The following is a 21,453-nucleotide window of genomic DNA, read 5'->3' as shown; positions in this document are numbered from 1 at the left end:
GAGAGCTGTCCCTTAGCTCATCAGATTCATTACCAACCCCACCAGGACCCATCAGGGTCTATCCTGCCTGCTCATGACCTCACGGTATTGCCAAAGGGTAATTTAGAACGTTTCAGCACATTCTTTTTCCCTCAAGAGTACTGCCTGGTGTTCTCTTGGTCCAGCTTTTTGCCTTAAGACTTGGGTTTTTAGAGATTTTTTCTCATTTTCTTATGGGTGTCCAGAGCTGTTAGAAGAATTACATTCAGGAAAAGCTGGCCATTCTGTGTCTGTGGCCATAGCCTACTGATTTTCCCCAACAACTGCATTTCCAACACCTTTGATCTAGATGTCGAAAGAAAAACTACCCGCAGTGTATACATGCATTCCCGTAACCTCTACTGTTTTTGTTTTTTTCCTGCTCCAACTCAATCTCTTCGAAGTGGGCCGAGTACGTTCTGTTTGCGGCGTTGCTTCTGGTCGTCTGCGTAATATTTGCCATCATGGCTCGATTCTATACGTACATCAACCCAGCAGAGGTTGAAGCTCAGTTTGATAAGGATGACAAGGAAGATTACCTGGAAAAGAGTAACCCATACGCCAAGCTAGACTCCGTCTCCCAGACACAAATGTGAATGTCAGGAAGCCCGCGGAGCCGGGGCTGGGCCCAGGTCTGTCCCCTGGGGGCAGGACACTCTGTTGGGTGGCCTCTGATGGGGAAGGCTTCAGAACTGTGGACCAAACCAAGTCAGCTGCTTTCTCAGCAGCCGGCAGTGAACCGGAAACTCCAAAAGAAGTCCTTTTGTTTGTTTTTAGAGAAGTCTTATTTAAAGCGTGCACGCACACACACTTTTATAACAGAGTCCATACTCTGCCTTAACTCCTTTTCCTAACACACAAATAAAGTTATTTTGGACTAACTTGAATTTTTGAAACGGTGGCAAATTTCCGTACTGTTTGTATTCGCACACTGTGGAAACAATGTTAAATGAGGCAAAAAGTGAATGGTTAGGCTTTTGAATGGTATGTATTCATAATAAGGGCCGGCTGGTATTAACTGATAACTCTACCTTCTGTTTTTAGTTCTGTTTTTCCATTCCCTACCTCTTTGTAAATTATGTATAACACGAAAAACCACTCAGGTAAAGGCAAGTCATGATTTTTGGAGTTTCAACGGTATGAAATAAACTCTCATTCTCAAGAGTAAGTGTCTGTGTGTTGGGGGGCAGGGTAAAAAGTCCTTACTGTGCTTCCTGACTATACAAGCCGTGCCCGCTCATTGGGTGCCCGCTCATCGGAATTTCATCAAAGGTGGCAAAAGCAGGAACAAAGCAAGGCCCACAGACAGGAAATTCCAGAAACAGGAGATGTCAAGGTTTCCTTCTTTTGGCCCTGCTTTTCTCAGGGGTATCTCTAACCTACACTTCTCTTTTATTATTAGAATCTTCCTATGTTCATATCTCTGTACCATCTCAAAGGGTTTATCTCAATTCTCGTGAGCATTTTTCTGCTTGAATAAAAATCGTTCCAAAATACCGTAAATACTCCCTGCCCAGTCCATCCTATAAGTATTTATCATACAGCCATTCCCAGGTGTCAGAGCCAGACCGAGTCTGCCTTGACGCTCCCGTAAAAAATAAGCAACAGTTTATTTCAGACGCATGCCCAGCTGTGAATGTGGGCACTGGTTCCTGGGTTTGGAGCTTGGATCTCTGAGACACCTCTGCACAAGCTGATCATCACACAGTGGAGAGGGAACGACGCAGAGACAGAGTCCACAGTGAGAAACGGGAACGCAATGAGCAAAGCTTGCTGAGGGATCTCTTCAGTCCTTCGGAGCAAGTCCCCATTCTCAACTGAGGAGGCTCTTTCTTCCATGGGTATGTCACCTTTCTCTCCGTTCACCGTGATCCACCAGCTTCTGTCTCCTGGAATGCAATGGGTTCTCTTTCCCATCAAAGGCAAAAAAAAATCAGATCCTGAGACACTTAGTCCTGACCCACCCTCGCTCGCGCGCCCCTCCTGGCAAAGTCCTCTTCGTCTTTGGGATCCAGGCCACCTCTTCCAACAACTGTCCTGCCCCTCAGTTTTGTTACTGATTTAAGTCACATTGGGCTTCCCTTGTGGCTCAGCTGGTAAAGAATCCGCCTGCAATGCGGGAGACCTGGGTTCCATCCCTGGGTTGGGAAGATCCCCTGGAGAAGGGAAAGGCTACCCACTCCAGTATTCTGGCCTGGAGAATTCCGTGCAGAAGTCCATGGTGTCGCAAAGAGTCGGACATGATGGAGCAACTTTCTCTTCACTTTGAGTCTCATGGACCCTGCTTGGGCCCTCGTCCAAGCTGGGTTCAAGTAGACAAATAGCAAAACTGAAGCTGAGATTGACTGAGCACAAACTTAATTCAGTAGCCAAAGAATGGAGAAATTGAGACTGAGTTCACAGATCAACTTCTTACCCTTCTGGAGAGAGAGAGTTGATTTCAGAGTAAAGACAAAAGGAGGTGGACTGAGGCTGATGATGGGGAAACATATGCCATCTACCCCGGGGGGTGGGGCGAGGGCTGTTTCAAGGAAGTAGAGTGCCCCTCTGCTTATGCTTTTCTGGTCCTTGGTGTCCGGTCATGGCTGTTGGTATCATTTACTATGCTAATGATGCTAATGTAGTAAAATCAGTGTCTAATGAGACTCGGTCTGTTGGAGATCAGATTCTGCTGCCATCTTGGTCCCAGCTGGTTCCATTTGTTTGTTTACAGCTTCCTTTCTTATCTCTAGACCCTTTAAGATTTTGCTCACTCCTGCTACAGGTATGGTTGGCAGGTTTTGAACAAGAACATGTTCATGTTGCCCTGACAGCAGTTTGGCTGTCTCTCTTCTGCACTTCCATCACTCACCCCTGATCTAATGATCAGGGCACTTTGATCATTAGAGGTGAGTTTTTAGACTTCCCTGGTGGCTCAGATGGTAAAGCGTCTGCCTGCAATGTGGGAGACCTAGGTTTGATCCCCGAGTCAGGAAGATCCCTTGGAGAAGGAAATGGCAACCCACTCCAGTGTTCTCGCCTGGAGAATCCCATGGATGGAGGAGCCTGGTGGGCTACAGTCTGGGGTTGCAAAGAGTTGGACACAACTGAACGACTTCATTTTCTTTCTTTCTTTCAGAATAAACTTGCTTTAATCTTCCCATTTCTTCCAAACAGAATCAATACTGCTGGGAGCCACCATGGGTGTTGTGGACTTTGTTCACAAAACTTTGAACAGTGGCAGGTGTCACGGGGGAGGAGTGGCCGGGGGGGTACCTGGGGCCAGATCCACGACCTCTGGTCTTCTGCCCTTTCCCTGGCCCCCATTTTTCTGTGCCTTACACCTTTCTTTAAATACCAGGCTGATCGGTGTTTAACCAAAATAATTCACTGACTTTAACGTTGGCTGTGTTCAAGTACGATCCTGTGTGGGTTGGGAGAATGTCTGAAATGGAAATGAATTCCTTGGAAATAGCAGGATTTCATTGCTTTTACCTAAAAGCCAGAATATTGGGGGTTTTTTCTGTTTTGTTTTTGTTTTTTAATTTTTATATTGGAGTATAGTTGATTTACAATATTGTGTTAGTTTCAGGTGTACAGCAGAGTTATTAGGTTATTTATATACATATCTATTCTTTTTCAGATTCTAATATCAGATTATAATCCATGTAGGTTGTTATAGAGTATTGAGTAGAGTTGCCTGTGCCTATTATACAACAGGTCCTTATTGATTATCTATTTTATATATACTAGTGTGCATATGTTAATCCCATACTCTCAACTTATCCCTCCCTCTCCCCTTTCCTGTTTGGTAACCATAAGTTTGTTTTCTGTGTCTGTGAGTCTGTTTCTGTTTTGTAAATAAGATTATTTGTATCATTTTTTAGATTCCACATTTAAGTGATATTGTATATTTGTCTGTTTCTGTCTGACTTAACTTCACTTAGTATGATAATCTCCAGGTCCATTCATGTTGCTGAAAATGGCATTATTTTATCCCTTTTATGGCTGAATAATATCCCATTGTCCGTATGCACCGCATCTTCTTTACCCATTGCTCTGTCGGTGGGCATTTAGGTTGCTTCCATGTCCTGGCGATTGTAAACAGTGCTGCAGTGGACATAATCTTTTTAAATTATGGTTTTCTCTGGATATATGCGCGGGAGTGGGATTCCTGGATCACACAACAGCTCTATGTTTAGTACTGTAGCGGGACCTCCATCCTGTTCTCTGTAGCGGCTGCACCAGTTTGCATTCCCACCACCAGTGTCGGAGGGGCCCCTTCTCACCACACCCTTTCCAGCATTTCCTGTCTATACACTTTTTGGTGGAGAATATTTTTTAAAGTGGTTATAATGTCCACATGAGTCTTATCAGCCTATTCTTGTTTTGCTTCCACATGCCTCCGTAATGTTTTTTTTTTTCTTCTTGGTGATGGTTCTTTATTTCTTTCAGGGTACTAAGATATTTATTCTGTGGTCTATTTTAGAATTTTTTAAAAGTTACTTCATTAAATGTATGTTCCAGTTTGATTTCTGTTAACCATTGTAGCCATGCATTCTGGACTTTTTTTTTTTGCGGCTTCATTTTTTTCTATGACAAATGATAGTGGTTAACATGTATTGGACCCTGAATGTGGGCAGACGGCCTGTGAAGCGCTTTACTGTGTCAAGTTTACAAGCATGTAGCCTTGGCAACAGCCCTAGAATATAGATTACTGTTATTATTCTGATTCCACAAAGGAGAGAAAACAGGAACTGAGAAACCAGGTAATCTGCCCAAGGTCACATCCACCATCTGGCTCCAGAGCCCAGGCCACCAACCACTACACAAACCTGCCTCTCAACTGCCAATGCTTACTGGACAGTATGGATTAAATGAATTTAATCCTTTGAACAATACTAAAGAATGTCTTAATACCCCCATTTTAAAGATAGGAAAACTGAGGCATAACCAGCTTAATTAACTTGCCCACAGCCATATAGCCAGCATGAACCCAAGCCCTTCTGAGCAGGGACGAGTGCCTGCCTCCCCATCACCAGGCTGTCCAATCTCCTTTCACGTTGTCAAATGCAGATGTGTGATGGCAGGGCTGATGTACCAGGTCCAAGAGCGAAGAGGGGACCGGACTGAGGGACCTCAGGGAAACACGGTTCACCTGATCCCCAGGTGGACACCCCAGGCCTGGCCTCGGTGAGCAAGAGGGGCATGTATAGGGAACTGGGAAATCCTGCTCTCCAAGGATTACATGGAAAAGGATTAAACACATTTGCCATCTTCGAGAGAGCCAGGCCCTCCTGTAAAGATCTTGTGACGTTCTGGAAACACTGGGACCCCCTCCCCAGTCGCTCTGGGTTTTGCACACCTCCAGCACCAGGGAGAGTCCATCACTGGCTCCTCCAGTGTCGTGGAGATCAGCTCTGAAGCTCGCCATGCCAGGCCCAGGGTCTCAGCTGCAGGGAAGCCAATTTGGGAGGTGGGGCATGGGGGTGAGCCACAGAGGAGGGGCCAGCAAGCCACAGCGAGGGCCGAGGGCCGTAGAGGAAGAGCAGGCTGTTTTGTTCTCTTTTTTTTAGTTGTGGCAAAATACTGGGTTGACCAATACATTCATACGAGTTTTTCTATAAGCTGTAAGATGGGGTGGGGGAGGGATGGGGCGAACCCAAATGAACTTTTTGGCCAACCCAATACATACAAAATAAAGCTCACCACTGAGCCATTTTGAAGTTACAGAGTCCGGGGGTGTTATGAGCATCCACGCGGCTATATAACCATCACCACCGGCCCACTCCAGAACTTCTTTCGTCTTGCAAGACAAACTTATCCTCATTGAACACCAATTCCCCGCTACTCCGCCCCTCCTCCTGCAATTCTCCTTGCAGTCGCCTCTATCCTGTGATGTCGGAGGCCTGGCAGGCTTTCTGGAGAAGTCCTGCATGTCAGGAGCCTTAGCTCACCCCCGATCAAAGGCGATCAATAAGACTGGCCTGGGGCTCTGAGGGGTGTCAGCGAGGACACAGCCCGCCTCCAGCCCCTGCAGCCTTGTCCCCGCTTCCCAAATCCTGCTCACCTCTGACCATTCAGAGCTCCAGGGTTTTTATCTGATGGAACGTTTGGCATGTGTTAATGGAACTTGGAGGCTCCATTCTGTGTGTGCGTGCTAAGTCACTTCAGTCGTGTCCAACTCTTTGCAATCCCATGGGCTGTAGCCTGCCAGGCTCCTCTGTCCATGGGATTCTCCAGGCAAGAATACTGGAGTGGGTTGCCATGCCCTCCTCCAGAAGATCTTCCCAACCCAGGGATCGAACCCACGTCTCTTATGTCTCCTGCATTGGCAGGTGGGTACTTTACCACTAGCGCCACCTGGAAAGCCCCTGGATGCTCCATAGATGGGTTTAAAGGGAACAGGGGACAGATCTGTAAGGCTGCTGTCCTGGTGCCCTCGAGACAGCCTTGCACTGGCCGGGCTCTGTCTTATTGACCGCCTTTGATCAGGGGTGAGCTGAGGCCCCTGACACGCGGGACTTCTCCAGAAAGCCTGCCAGGCCTCTGACATCACATCCTTGAGCTTCCTAAGGCCGGAGGCTGCTGTGAAGCCCTAAGAGCTTTCTACTCGTGCAGGAGTCAGAGGATGGGTCCAGACGGCGGGCCTTTGTGCCTGGGGACTGTCCTGTCCTCAGCGCTGAGTGAAGAAGTGCTTCCCTGGTCACTTTCCATCTCACGCGCAGCTCCTAAAATGGTCTATGCCCCCATCACCACAGGCAAGAGGAGGGAGGTGCAGCCAACTCACAGAACTCGCTCTGACAGGTTTCCCAGCTTTGCAATCACCAGCAAAAAGGTGCCGGGAGCCCTTCCCTAAAGGGCCCCTTTGGGCAGAGAGGACGGTCCCAGCTGCCCCCTGCTGTTTGGCAGATTTCTATCTCGGTGAGACTCACCCTCAGTAAGGTTAACCTGGAGTAAGACTAACCTTCAATCGGTCATCCATCTTAACTTGGGTCCTTGGTTTGGTTTTCAAACCTGCAAAGAATTCTTCATGCATCCCACTCAGCTGCTGACAGCACAGCCCACGTGTGTCCAGTAAGTGCTGACGACCTAGAGCAGGCGGCCCAGCTGGGAGGGAACGAGGGAGCCCTTGCTTTGGAATTCATGCGCTTAGAAGTGAAAGCTCTCTGCCCCACCACCCTGCTGCCCCTCTTTCCCTCCCTCCTTCTCTCCAGCCCCCCAGCTTCCAGCATCCCCAAGCCAGAAAGAGAGGCCTCACCAGAAAGCCAACCCTGATGGCATCTTGACCTTGGACCTCCAGCCTCCAGAACTGTAAGGAAATGAATTCCTGTTGTCGAAGCCACTCAGTCTGAGGCATTTTAAGGCAGCCCAAGCTGACTAATAGAGGGGCCACTGTCCCTGTCTGTCAGGGACCGGGGGTGGGGGGTGTTCTGGGACATTCTTGGGCAAACTGGGACGGGTTGGTCAGCCTAATTTAGGAGACAATGCATATAAAGTGTTCGGGCTTCCTACAGTGCATGGCAAGTAGTAAGCGCGCCATAAATACAATTATTATTTCATCCCTTCAACTAAGTCAGCGCCTACACGGTGCTCAATGCAGTTTAACATACTAGGCGCACAAAATAGATAAGGCCTGCTGTCGTGGAGGTGGCCAGCATTTACTGAGTCCCCAGACCAGATCGTCAGAGTCTAGCTGTGGTGGGTTGGTGCAGGGATGTGTCAGAATGGGACTACAAAGGTCGAGCCAGCCTGGGCTCTGGGGAGGTGGCCCTCAGACGCTTCTCTCCACTGTCCCCCAGCAGAAGCCACCAATCGAGGGCATCACTTTGGTTGCTTCCTGTTTCTAAAAAACAGAAGCCGGAGAAGCTGGGTAGCACTGGGGTCCTGGTTAAATGACCACAGGTGTTTTACCGAATGGCCCTGGGCAAGCCCAGCCCAGATTCTTCCTTTTGACTAAGCAGAAAAGAAAAAAGTGAATTGAAAGTAGCTCAGTCGTGTCCGACTCTTTGTGACTGTCTAGTCCGTGGGATTCTCTATGCCAGAAACCTGGAGTGGGTAGTCTTTCCCTTCTCCAGGGGATCTTCCCAACCCAGGGATTGAACCCAGGTCTTCCACATTGCGGGTGGATTCTTCACCAGCTGAGCCACAAGGGAAGCCCAAGAACACTGGAGAGGGGAGCCAACAAAGGTCCATCTAGTCAAAGCTGTGGTTTTTCCAGTAGTCATGTATGGATCTGAGAGTTGGACTGTAAAGAAATCTGAGTGCTGAAGAACTGACACTTTTGAACTGTGGTGTTGGAGAAGGCTTTTGAGAGTCCAAGCCTTGGACTGCAAGGAGATCCAACCAGTCCATCCTAACCGAGATCAGTCCTGAATATTCATTGGAAGGACTGATGCTGAAGCTGAAACTCCAATACTTTGGCCACCTGATGTGAAGATCTGACTCACTGGAAAAGACCCTGATGCTGTGAAAGATTGAGGGCAGGAGGAGAAGGGGACAACAGAGGATGAGATGGTTGGATGGCATCACCGACTCAATGGACATGAGTTTGGGTCAACTCTGGGAGTTGGTGATGGACAGGGAAGCCTGGGGTGCTGCAGTCCATGGGGTAGCAAAGAGCTGGACACGACTAAGCGACTGAACTGAAGCCTATCCCTTCTCCAGCGGATCTTCCCGACCCAGGAATCTAACCAAGGTCTCCTGCATTGCAGGCAGATTCTTTACCAGCTGAGTTATCAGGGAAGCCAGGCCATCACAAACTGCTCTCCTGAAAGTTCCCCAGTTTGTCCACAAGATGGCAGAAGAGAACATCCTTGGGAAAACTTGGGACAACGTGCCAGCAAAAGGCTTTTGTAAATGTTGGGAATACCTTATTAGGAATGTTTCATGAATGCGCATACGAAGGTCTCTTCATACACTATGTATTTTTTTTCTAAACAGTTCATTCTTGGGACTGGCATGAATAGACTCTGTTCTCTCTGGAACTTGGGTACAGATTCCAGCAGGGGTCGCTGTTCCCTGATTTGGCACCAGGCAGCATCTGGAAGCCGCTGCTGCTGCTAAGTCGCTTCAGTCGTGTCTGACTCTGTGCGACCCCATAGACAGCAGCCCACCAGGCTCCCCCGTCCCTGGGATTCCCCAGGCAAGAACACTGGAGTGGGTTGCCATTTCCTTCTCCAATGCATGAAAGTGAAAAGTGAAAGGGAAGTCGCTCAGTCCTATCCGACTCTTAGCAACCCCATGGACTGCAGCCCACCAGGCTCCTCCATCCATGGGATTTTCCAGGCAAGAGTACTGGAGTGGCGTGCCATCACCGCTGGCTTTGTGTAATTGGGGAAAAAACTCACATTTATCAAGCGTGGCAGTTTGCGTTATTTAACTTACACCCTCATCCACTCATTTATTTGTACGGTACATACTTATTAAGCTTCTCCCATTTTCCAGACGCTGATACAGGCCAGATAAACTAATAAATGTAGTGTCAGGTGTTGATAAGCGCTATGAAGCAAAAAATAAACTGAGTGAGGGGTGAAGCCTGATATTTAGGAGTAGCCCAGGAGGGCCTCTCTGAAATGGTGACATCTGAGCAGAGACCTGCATGGAGTAAGGGAAAGAACATTCTGGGGGATCCTGACAAGAGCAGGTGCTTGAGATGGGAATAGGGTTCATGGGTCTAAAACCAGCCAAGAGGCCCCCACGTCCAGAGTGTGGTGAGCAGGGGACGAGGGCAGGGTGACCAGACTAGTCGTGTAGGGCCTTTGGGGGCCGTGATAAGACCTGGGGTTCTTTCCTGTGTGTATCGGGAAGCTGTCAGTGGTTCTCAACCTGGGCTGCTCCTGAGCAGCATCTGAGGAGCCCCAGTGCCTGTGCCTCCCTAGCCTGAGCATCTGGGTTTTTTCTAAACACAACAGGGAGTATCAATAACAGAGGCTGGCACACAGCTTCTGCTGTCATGCATGAGCACAATAGAGGCCGCCGGGCACGGTGGGCCCTGTGCTTCTGTGTGCCTTTCAGGAGCAGCTTCAGAGCCCATGAGCGTATGGAGGCGGGGTGTGGGCCACTGAAGACAACACTCAAAACTACGAACTGTAAGCTGGAACTCCTGTCTCCCATCAACACTACTGAATCTTTCCTGGGGAAAATACAACTTCTAAAGCACCGTGAGTCACTCGAAGGTGTGTGATGACCAGTGCAGAAAGCCGGATGGTACAGCTGAGACACGGGCGTGTGTCCATTTCTGTAAACACGTCAGGTGTGTTTAGATGTAAACTCTCCAAGGCGCGGTTCCAATTTCCTCGGTGCTGTTGTTAGAACAGATTACCAGGTCGGTATGTTATTTAGTAGTGATTAAGTGCATGTGAAGCCTTTTGACTGGTCTTTGAAATTTCTCTCTGAACGCAATTAAAAAAAATTTCAAAGAATGGTGGACCCTAAACAATGTGGTTTTAGCAGCAGAGCTAGGAAACAGCACTGCAAGAGCCCTTCTTTGTTCTTCTTCAGTAAACAGTGGTGCGAGGCTTTCAGATTACCGTTCCCTTAGTCAGTAGCTCAGCAAGACTGTGTGCAGAGTGGCCGGCCACCTGCTACCCCAAGTTTATTTTGACAAGATAGAGGTGAGGCGCCCAGAAAGCCTTCTCATCAGAGATTTGGCTGCGTGAAATCTGCCCTCACCCACCTGAATCAAAATGATTGCCCAAACACAATCCATCTTGAATACTCTGTACTAATGTAGTATATTTTTTTAATTAGCTTTTTAAATCAAATCAGTACATGCAGTCTAAAAAAGCAAAGATCTCTACAAGACTTGTTTTGCAAAATCGCGATCCACCATTTTCCTTCCCCCAGCCAATTTCCACTCCCTAGAGGCACCACTTTGAACTGTTTCAAACAGTCTGAGGGTTTATCTCCAAATAGCATGCTTACATAACTACTTGTTGGTTTCTCAGTTTTCAACTGTATATATTAGCTTCCTACTGTAGACCAAAGGAATTTAGCTCTTCTTCACAGACCCTGATACTGGGAAGGATTGAGGGCAGGAGGAGAAGGGAGCGACAGAGGATGAGATGGTTGGATGGCATCACCAACTCAATGGATATGAGTTTGGGCAAACTCCAGGAGCTGGTAAAGGACAGGGAAGCCTGGTGTGCTGCAGTCAATGGGGTTGAATAGGATCAGACACGACTGAGTGACTGAACAACAGCAACACACGTACCTTGCCATTTGCCCCAGCTGCAAATGCACACTGGTGTCCACCCAGTACAGCTTTATGGTAATTTTAGTTAGATTAATAGTTAGTTAGATTTATTTATTATTGTATTAGATTTATTTACTTAGATTATTAGGTTTATTTAGTTAGATTAATATTAATATTCCAGGACTTCCCTGGTGGCTCAGATGGTAAAGTGTCTGCCTACAATGCAGGAGACCCGGGTTCAATCCCTGGGTTGGGAAGACCCTCTGGAGAAGGAAATGGCAACCCACTCGAGTACTCTTGCCTGGAAAATCCCATGGACGGAGGAGCATGGTAGCTTACAGTCCGCGGGGCTGCAAAGAGCTGGACACTTTCTTTCTTTCAATGTTCCCCGTCACATTATTATGTCGTGGAAATGCTGCTTTCACATAAGCTACCTAGTGTACTGAAACCAGTTTTTACTTCTCTGCACGATACCATAGTTCGGTTTCCCTGGAGTTAATTATTCTTTTAAAAATTTGCTTTCTTTTCTATATATTTTTACTAATTCAACCTCCAAATCTTCCTTGGTTTAGTAAATCGCCTCTCAAAATGGTCAGATACACTAAATGTTCTATCAACTTCATCATCTTAAAGAGGTTTCTTCTGGAAGCTTCTGAAGAACTCCAATTTGGAAGACAGACAGAGCCTTTTAAAAGTATCCTGGGGTCCTCTTTGCCTCTCTGCTTTGTCACCTCTTATATTGTGTATCCCATGTCTTTTTTTGTTGTTTTGTTTTCTTGATTTATTGCTTTTTTTTTTTTTTTTTTGGTGGGGAACTTTTCTGTATAGCTTGCTGAGAAATGAGACACGGGAGGGAGATTTTTTTCCCTAAGGTCTTGAGTGAAAACATTTTTATTCTACTCTCCCATTTGATTGACACTGGGCTGGCTGTAGAATTCCAGTTGAAAGCCATTTTCCCTGGGAACTTTGAAAGCATTCCTCCATATGAGCTTTCAGTGTTGCTATTGCAAAGCCCAAGCCATTCTGGTTATTGATCATTTGTATGAAAACATGTTTCTCTTTAGAAGGTTGTAGAATCATCTCTTGGATTCTAGTAATTTGAAATTTCATGGTGATATATATTGCTGCGGCGTCCATTTATAGCCATTATGCTGGCCGCTCAGTGGGCCCTTTTCACATGGAAACTCCTGTCCTTGGGTTCTGGAATTTTCATTCTCTCCCTTCCATATCCCCTGCTTCCTCTGTGTCTGCATGCGTGTTCAGTCATGTCCAACTCTCTGTGACCCCATTAACTGTAGCCCACCAGGCTCCTCTGAGCATGGAATTTTCCAGGCAAGAATACTGGAGTGGGTTGCCGTTTCCTTCTCCAGGGATCTTCCCAACCCAGGAATTGAACCCACATTGCTTCCTCTACAACTCCCATTATTTAGATGCTGTTCCTTCTTGACCAGGCTCTAATTTTCTTATCATGTCTTTCTTATCCTTTCTCTCCTCTCCCTCCTACTTTTTTTATTGTTTTACTTTTGAAAAATCCTCAGTTTATTTCCCAAATTCCATATTTATTTTTTCTTAATTCCTACCAGCTTTGATTCAGAGTCTTTTTAATTATCTGAAGTATTTTTGATGGTCTCCAGCATGTCTTTCTGATGACCGCGTCTTCTCTCCTAACTTTTAGACTATGCCCGTGGGTATTTTGAAGATTCTTCCTCTATCTAGTCTCTGGCCCCTCCGTGTTGCTTTTCCTCAAATGTCCTGTGATTCTTGGTCATCAGTTCACGTTTAAGCGAAGGGATCTGAAGAGCTGCTTGGAAGTTCTGTGTGCATGGTTTTCATGCTAGGGAAATCTGCATGAGCCATTTTATTGCAGAACCCAGAAGTTGGCGTTTTTAGATATTTTTTGATTCAGACTAGAGTGTGACTGTCCTGAGCTCTGAGTCAGGTGGCAGGAGAGGAGGAGCTTAGCATTCAGTGTGTAAACCTTCATTTACATCCTGCGCGTGCCAGCTGTCCCCAAGCCCTTGACCCTGGATTTTACCCTTTCCAGAGACTAAGCCGCCAGGGACGTGCTGGGGAGGAGATATACCAGCTGTGTAGGAATGGATGGTGCTGTGCTGTGCTTAGTCGCTCAGTCGTGTCTGACTCTTTTGCAACCCCAGGGACTGTAGCCCGCTAGGTTCTCTGTCCAAGGGATTCTCCAGGCAAGAACACTGAAGTGGGTCACCATGGTCTCCTCCAGGGGCTCTTCCCAACTCAGGGATCAAACCCAGGTATCCCACATTGCACACATTGCAAAGAATCCCACAGATTCTTTACTGTCTGAGCCTCCAGGGAAACCCAGGAATGGATGGTGGGGGGAGCTTAACCGTCTGATTCCACGTGCTGCCCCACCTTCATGTATGTTCCCCGAGGTGCTGGTGCTGCTGATTCCTGAGATGGGTGTGCATGTGTGCATGGGTGTGTGCGATTTGAGTTATTGTATAGCTTCCTTATTATAAAATTTTGAAGCCAGCTCCTGAATGGGCTAAGTTACTCACCACTCATCTATCTGATTTTCAGCTTCTAAACTTGTCAATATTAACTTCTCTCCAACTCTTTGAATTGATACATTAAAAAAAAACAATTATTTTTTCACCATCCTCACTGTCATTTAGTGAGTTGATGGAGTAGATGTAAATATTTGTATTCAGTCCTCATGTCTATCCAGAAGTCCACTGTCTCCGGGACCCAGCTCTATAATTGCCGCCTTTCTTCTGATTGAACAGACTTGCTGTCTCTACTCTTTCCAACACCTTATTCCAGACGCCTGGAAAAGCTGCCTTCTCCCCGGGTCTAGTTTGGTGACCTGTTCTTCCCAAGCCCTGCAGAGGTTAGCTCACCCCATACTCTCCTGCCTTTGGACTTCAAGCCATAAGCCAGGTTGTGGCACCCACTCAGGACAGACCTGGTGAGGCTGAAAGTCCTGGGATCCAGGGAGAGTAGAAGTTATTTATCCCCATAGATATCCTGACACTGAGAACCAGGCGGCCTCAAATCCTGATCTGGCCACCTCACATCCAGAGAACTTGTTTTCTGATTTGTCTTTCATTTCCCCCTATCTGCTTAGACTTAGAAAAAAGGAAAAACACTCATCATGTACTTGTCTTTGACTGCAAGTAAGAGAAACCCCAAGCCACACTGATGGAGGTAACGTGGACATTTTTTTTGGCTACGTGCTTGAAAGTCCAAAGATGAGACAGGCTTCCGGGCTGGCTGAGCCAGCTGCTCTGTGATGTCGTCAGTGGCTCGGTTCTTTCAGTCTCTATTTCCTTTCAGTTCTTCCCCTACCCACATCATTCTCATTTCATTTGGAAACCGATTCCCCTCAGGGTTATAAGGGCTATGCTGGTAGCAGTAGTCCTTCAGCCATGGTCAATTTCAGTGCAGACATGACAGAGAAGAGCCTTTCAACTCAAAGTCCTTCCCTTCATGTGTATAGCATGCCGACTGACGACTGCACTCATCACTGTTAGCAGAGAAAGTGCACAGCCGGCTCGGGTCCGGGCAGTGGGGAGGTCCCTCAGGAGACCGGGGCAGGGCAAAGGAAGTGAATGCCTGAAACTAGGGTGGCGGTCATAGGGCCAGGTGAGAAAGAAGAGTTCTCAGGGGGGCTTCATTTGAGGTGATTGTAAAATCAATCGGGGGAGCGTCTTAAAGGTGGGGAGGAAGTACCAGCGGAGGAGACTTGGGGGCAGGAGAATCTGGAGGGAGAGAGAGACGCCTGGGGGCCTGACATCGCTCAGGCCCTGGTGTGGGTTGAATTGAGTCCCCAGAAGGAGAGGATGCCATTTCCTGGGAACGTGACCTGATTTGGACATGGTCTTTGCAGATGTCATCAAGTGAAGGGGAGGTCGTCCTAGAGTAGGATGGGCCCTTTGTCCAATATGACTGGTGTCTTTTTTTTTTTTCTTAATATTTATCTATTTATTTGGCTGCAGAGGGTCTTAGTTGTGGCACACAGCATCTTTAGTTGCAGTGTGAGACCGCTTAGCTCCAGCACGTGGAATCTAGTTCCCTGAGCAGGGATCAAACTCAGGCTCCCTGTCTTGGGAGCAGAGTCTTAGCCACTGGACCACCAGAGAAGTCCCAACTGGTGTCTTTCTAGGAAGAGAAGGGATGCAGAGATACAGCGTCATGAGGAAGGCAGAGACTGGAGTGAGGCAGCTACAAGCCCAGGATGCCTGACCGGCAGCACCAGAAGTTAAGGGAAATGTCTAGAACAGAGTCTCTGCTAGAGCCTTCCGAGAAGGCCTGGCCCTGCCAACGGCTGGCACTTGGCTATTGGACTCCTGGACTCGAGAGCTTTGAGAGAATAAAGTTCTGCTCTTCTAAGCCACCCAGTTGGTGGTTTTTTTATGATGGTTACAGCGTAACCGTAATTTGTTACGGCAGTTCTAAGAAACTCACACCCACCCCAGCAGACAACAGATGGCAAAGGTGGGGAAGTGAGACTAGTCTGTAGGAACCAGAAGCAGAAAAGCGTGTGGGTGAGGCTGGGGGGAGATGCACATCGATCAAGCACCTGGCTGTGGTGGAGACCTTACCAGTGTGAGACTGAAGGAGAGAGCAGGTCCTGGAACCTGGAGCCGCCACCAGAGAGGAGAGATGCCCTGACCTACCTCTCCACCTCCCAGCCTCCCACTGGCTGAACCCAACCAGAAGCCTGAGCAAGGCAGCCCAGTGGGCAGTTCTCCTAGACAGCCTCCTGGGGCACAGAGCAGACTAGGGGTGGGATGGGGTGGGCAGAGAATGGACCCGAAGAGGCCCATGGAAAATATTCCTCAGAAAAAATAGAGAATGTGGTTTTAGCTAGAACCTTCTGGTGGGCTTCCCCAATGGCTCCGTGGGTAAAGAATCTGCTTGCAATGCAAGAGACTTGGGAGACATGGGTTTGATCCCTGGATCGAGAAGATCCCCTGGAGGAGGGCATGGCAACCCACTCCAGTATTCTTGCCTGGAGAATCCCATGGACAGAGGAGCCTGGCGGGCTACAGTCCATGGGGTTGCAAAGAACATTCTGAGAGAAACCATAAATAGGCTGGTTGTCTAACCAGCTGATGTGAACTAGCTTCTTGGTTCCTAGCTGGAATGGGTCTTGGGGACAGGGGCATGGTGTGGGGCTGGGAGGCCACACCTCCCATCCCAGTGGCTGCTCCAGAACCCCTCATGGGTCTTGTCTGACTTGTGTTCCAGCCTCTGCAAAAGGTTACCATGCCTAGGAACCTATTCCCAACAACTCGGCACTCCCTTCACATTTCAGATTTAGGCTTGAAACAACAAAAGGCTATCATGTTACTCTGGAATCACTCAGACCCTTTATTATGGCATAAAAGGCAGAGTGTTTAATAGGCAAATAAAATAATGAGAATTGAAAACTATACCTTGGAATAAAGCAAATAACCAAATTCCAGTTAAAAACACTGAAGACTGCTGTGCCCTCCGTTGTTGTGGGATTTTTTTGGTTTGTTTTTATTTCAAACTTGAGCTTTTTTACAAAGTTTTGCATTGTTTGTCATATTTTGCATTAATTTGTCATTACAAGATGATAAAGTTATTTGGGTTCTACACATGCCCAGAAAATGAAAAGCAAATGAGAAATTTTTTCTACTTAATTCTGAATTGCCTCAGTGGCCTGTTTTTACAGAGTATTTTATATAACAGCTCCAGTCAACATTAATCTGTGAAGCAAACTTTTCAAGGGCAGAGAACTCAGAATTGTAATAGTTCTGATATAGAACAAAGCCATCCATTACTATCCCTTCTGCATAAGTCTTTCATCCTCATTAAATTGTAAAAATGATGAAGTGGTGGCCTCCATGAGAAATGTAAAGTGTTTTTTAATGAAAAGATACATTTGAGGGAGAGGATTTTATTTATAGACAGTCATAACCATATTCATCAAGTTAATGTAGCCATGTTGGATAGGTGTCCAATAAATCATTCCTGTTTTGTAAAGGCTATCCTGAGCTTCCTCACCAGCAGATCTGCACATATTAAAATGGCTAGAGCTGGGATTTGGGGGGCCAGATCACTATTACAAAAAAGAAATAATTGTAATAGCAATTGCCACCATTTATTGAGCTCTTACTGTGCCTGATCCACACACATGAATTCATTGGCTCGTCACGACAGCCCTGTAGGGTCTGCTCATTTTACAGATGGGACCCAGGCCCTGTCCAATGACAGGCCATGTTTCGGCCACGATGGTTTTCATCCTGCTATTGAGATAGGGTTTTCTCCCTTTTTGTGCAAAACAAAATTCAAGATATGATTTTAAGAAGATCTATGGTTCAAGTGCAAACTGATAAGAACCTGGATTACAAGACTGACCATGAGAATACAAAAAAAAAAAAATCTTCAAAAGTGAAGTCAGAGATTCACCCTAAATGACTTTGTGAAATTGTTGTTTAAGTCACTAAGTCATGTTTGACTCTTTGTGACCGTGTGGGCTATAGCCCACCAGGCTCCTCTGTCCGTGGGATTCTCCAGGCAAGAATACTGGAGTGGGTAGCCATTCGCTTCTCCAGGGGATCTTCCTGGCCCAAGAATCGAACCCGCATCTCCTGCACTGGCAGGGAGGTTCTTCACTACTGAGCCACCAGAGAAACTTGTGAAATTAACACTCATGTAAAAATACAAGTTTTAATGAAATTAATACTCATAAAAATACAAGTTCTTGTTTGACTAATTAACTTTGGGAACTAGATGAACTACTTCTGAAGTTGACATGAACGCATAAACATACAAGGATACCAGAAAATCCTAAACAAGAAGACCACCAAGGAAAGACTCCCTACAGGACAATGTCAAGAACTGGGAAGAGTGGGAGATTTTACCCTTCTTAAGAGCCAACAAGCTACCCCACCACAGTTTCATGGTGCTGGTAGAAGACATGAGACCCCTCGGTAAATCTGAAGTGTCAGCATTAGCAACATTTTGCTGTGTGACTTCCCCAAGCCTCAATTCCCAGAGTGACTTGAATTGGCCAGGTGGGTTGCGTGAATGGAAAGAGACCCTGCGCTCAGGAAGCCCTCATCTTTCATGATGGGCAGGACCACGCGTACCTGTTGCTTCCAGGAGACACTGCCTCTGTCTCCCAAGGCTGTCTGCTATACACATATCCTTGAAAGACAGCCCAGAACAAAGGCGTCTTCAGCTCAAAAGATGTGTCAAAATGCAAGAGACCCAAAGGTGACCGTCTCCTGGCAGATAACACATTATGCAACTCTATAATTAAAACAGGAAATGTGGGTCATGAAAAGACAAACCAATGGAATGGGACATAAAGATCAAAACAGACCCAAATAGGGCTCCCCTGGTGGTCCAAGTGGTTAAGAATCCTTGCAATGCAGGGGACACTGGTTCGATGCCTGGTCCGGGAAGATCCCATATGCTGCAGGGCAACTAAGCCCTGGAGCCACAACTGCTGAAACCACATGAAGCAACTAATGAGGCCCGTGGGCCTAGAGCCGGTGCTCCACAGCTAGAGAAGCCAGTGCAGCAAGGAGCACTGCAACTGGAGGGTAGCCCCAGCTCTCTGCAACTGGAGAAAAGCCCTCGTGCGGCAGTGAAGACCCAGTGCAGCCAATAAATAAATAAATATTAAAAACAAACCCAGATTTATGGGAATTTAGAATTTGATAAAGGTGTCGTATCAAATCATTGGAGAAAAACATGGCTTTTCAACAAATGGTGTTAGGAAAATAGAGGAATTATCTGGGGGGAAATTAAGCTGGGTCCATATGTCACAATATACTCAGAATAAGTTCCAAGAGAAGAAGATATTTAATCATTTTAAAAAATGAAACTGTGGAATCGTGTATAGAAAAGTAACCATTTATATATATAATATATATACTACCTCTGAGAAACTTGGCTTTATCTGAAACTTTCTACTCTTTTACTGCTCTGTGTGACCCCCATAGACGGCAGCCCACCAGGCTCCCTTGTCCCTGGGATTCTCCAGGCAAGAACACTGGAGTGGGTTGCCATTTCCTTCTCCAGTACATGAAAGTGGAAAGTGAAAGTGAAGTCGCTCAGTTGTGTCCAACTCTTAGCGACCCCATGGACTGCAGCCCTTCAGGCTCCTCCATCCCTGGGAGTTTCCAGGCAAGAGTACTGGAGTGGGGTGCCATTGCCTTCTCCCTTTTAAAGGCTAGTAAATATAGCAGGAATGATAGAGTCACCTTGCTCTGTGATAGAGACACCTTGCTGTTTTGAACCATCATCATATTGATTGATGAAAGCTAAAATTATCGACGGTGCTAAAACCACTGAATGAAAGTTTGGAGAATTTGATGACTAGTTCTATACGTCAGCTTGGCTGAGCCAGATATTTGGTGCGACACCAGTCTAAATGCCATTGTGTAGGTATTTTTAAAGATGAATTAACATTTAAATCAGTAGACTTTGAGCAAAACAGATTATCTTTCATAATGTGGGTGGGCTTCATCCAACAGGTAGAAGGCGGTTGGAGAAAAAGACCTAGGTTCCCAGAGGAAGTAAGATTTCTGCCTCCGGGCTGCCAGCCTGCCCTGCAGAGTGTGGACTCGACAGCCCCTACAACTGAGCAGTTCCTTAAAAGCAGTTTCTCTCTCTGTACGTGTGCTCAGGCACAGACGCTCAGATGCACATCCTGCTGGTTTAGTTTCTCTGGAAAACCCTGACTCATACAATGGCATTGTATTAGTTAAATTCCCACAATTTAAAAATGCTGTTAATTACAAAGGAAAAAAAGGAAACTTGGCAGTTTTGGCTTTGGTGGAGGGTTTTGGCCACACTGTGTGGCATGTGGGATCTTAGTTCTCCGGCCAGGGATCAAACCTGTGCCCCCATGCATTGGAAGGGGGAGTCTTAACCACTGGACTGCTGGAAAAGTTCTCGGATGGCAGTTCTTTGATCACCAATAATGAGAAGAACCAGCATCACAGCCCCCCTGAGGTGATGCTCTGAGAAGGATCCAAGAGCCCTGATGTAGATATCCTGCCAAAAATGAATGACCCGATTCTAATCAGGAGGGAAGCTGATTGTAATCACGAGGAAACAATCAGAGATAAAATGGAGCCAACTTCTACAAAGCAAATGGCCTGTCCTCTTGAAAAATGCCAGTGGCATTGAAGAAAAGGGCCGAGGAACTGGTCCCGATTAAAGGAGAGTAGGGAGGTGTGACAACTAAATAAACACGAAGCATGATCCTGTACGAGATCCTGGATCAGGAAAAAAGGACATTACTGGACGGTTGGTTAGATAATAGGATGCATTGTTAAAATATCTCCTGACTGACTAGCTGTACTATAATTAGGTAAGAGAACGTCTTTGTTCTTACAAGAGAAGGGGAGGGAGAGAAAGCAGGAAAGCAAAAGTGAAAATGTGTAAAAATGACTAATTGGTTAATTCAGGTAAAGGATATATGAAGTTCATTATATTATTCTTGTATCTTTTCTGATGTCTGAGATTTTTTTTTCCGGGATAAAAAATTTAAATTTAACGAAGAATACATAAGCATTGTAAACGTTTTAGTCAAATGTTAATAAGCCTGCTTTGAAAAGACAGGATTTACAATTCATTTAATTACATGGCCAAAAAAAAAAAAAAAATCTTGAGCCTTCCTGCCGCTATTCTAGCCACCTAATCAAGATGAAGTAAGATGTTGCCGCAGGAAGCTTTCTACTTGCCCTTCCCTAGTTATCTGGTACGAGTTCCCATGGGGGCCCCCCTTCCCATAACTGATACAATGGGTATCATCTCAAAGCCAGGTATTATGAGGCTTGGTACAAGAGCTGTTTTTTAAAATGCCTGTACCTATGATATGTTTTTCTTCCTTTCCTTGTTTATTTTTAAAGATTTTTTAAATTCCAGCTTATTTTGACGTAAAGCTCTGATCCAGTCCCCGTTTCCATCCTTAATATGGCAGCTTTCCCATCACTATGGGGTTTCAGCTCAGGCGAAATCAGGAGCAGAAACAGCCCATCCTAGAAACCTGGGACTCAGCCGAGGTAGGGGTGTGCAGTGAAAGAAAGTTCTTGTTGGAGAAACCGACCCCAGCCAGAAGGGGCACAGGCCCAGGCTCAGGGTTTCAAGGTTGGCTTTGGAGACCCTCAAGACTTAGGAGACAAGGCAAGGTCCCAGCCCTGGAGGATCTCTGGACAAAAGAACTCAGAGCAGAAGTGAGGACAAGATGAGGGTCTGGGTGCTAAACTGCTTATCCGAATAGGGCTGTGCTG

At 46.5% G+C, this 21,453-nt stretch overlaps 1 protein-coding gene across 1 annotated transcript in view; it reads left to right on the top strand.

Annotated features, from left to right (window-relative positions):
* SLC15A1 (solute carrier family 15 member 1) overlaps window positions 1-1,182 on the top strand; it is a 46,758-nt gene extending 45,576 nt beyond the window's left edge. Inside the window, exon 23 of the mRNA XM_061435277.1 lies at window positions 423-1,182. Coding sequence (XP_061291261.1) covers window positions 423-614 — 192 coding nt within the window. The 3' untranslated portion in view covers window positions 615-1,182. The remainder of the gene's footprint in view (window positions 1-422) is intronic.
* The last annotated feature ends 20,271 nt before the right edge of the window (window positions 1,183-21,453 follow it).

The sequence above is a fragment of the Bos javanicus genome, chromosome 12, assembly GCF_032452875.1.
Source record: "Bos javanicus breed banteng chromosome 12, ARS-OSU_banteng_1.0, whole genome shotgun sequence".
Lineage (NCBI taxonomy): Eukaryota > Metazoa > Chordata > Mammalia > Artiodactyla > Bovidae > Bos > Bos javanicus.
The sequence above is the reverse complement of the archived record's forward strand: the minus strand, read 5'-3'. Positions and strand labels throughout refer to the sequence as shown.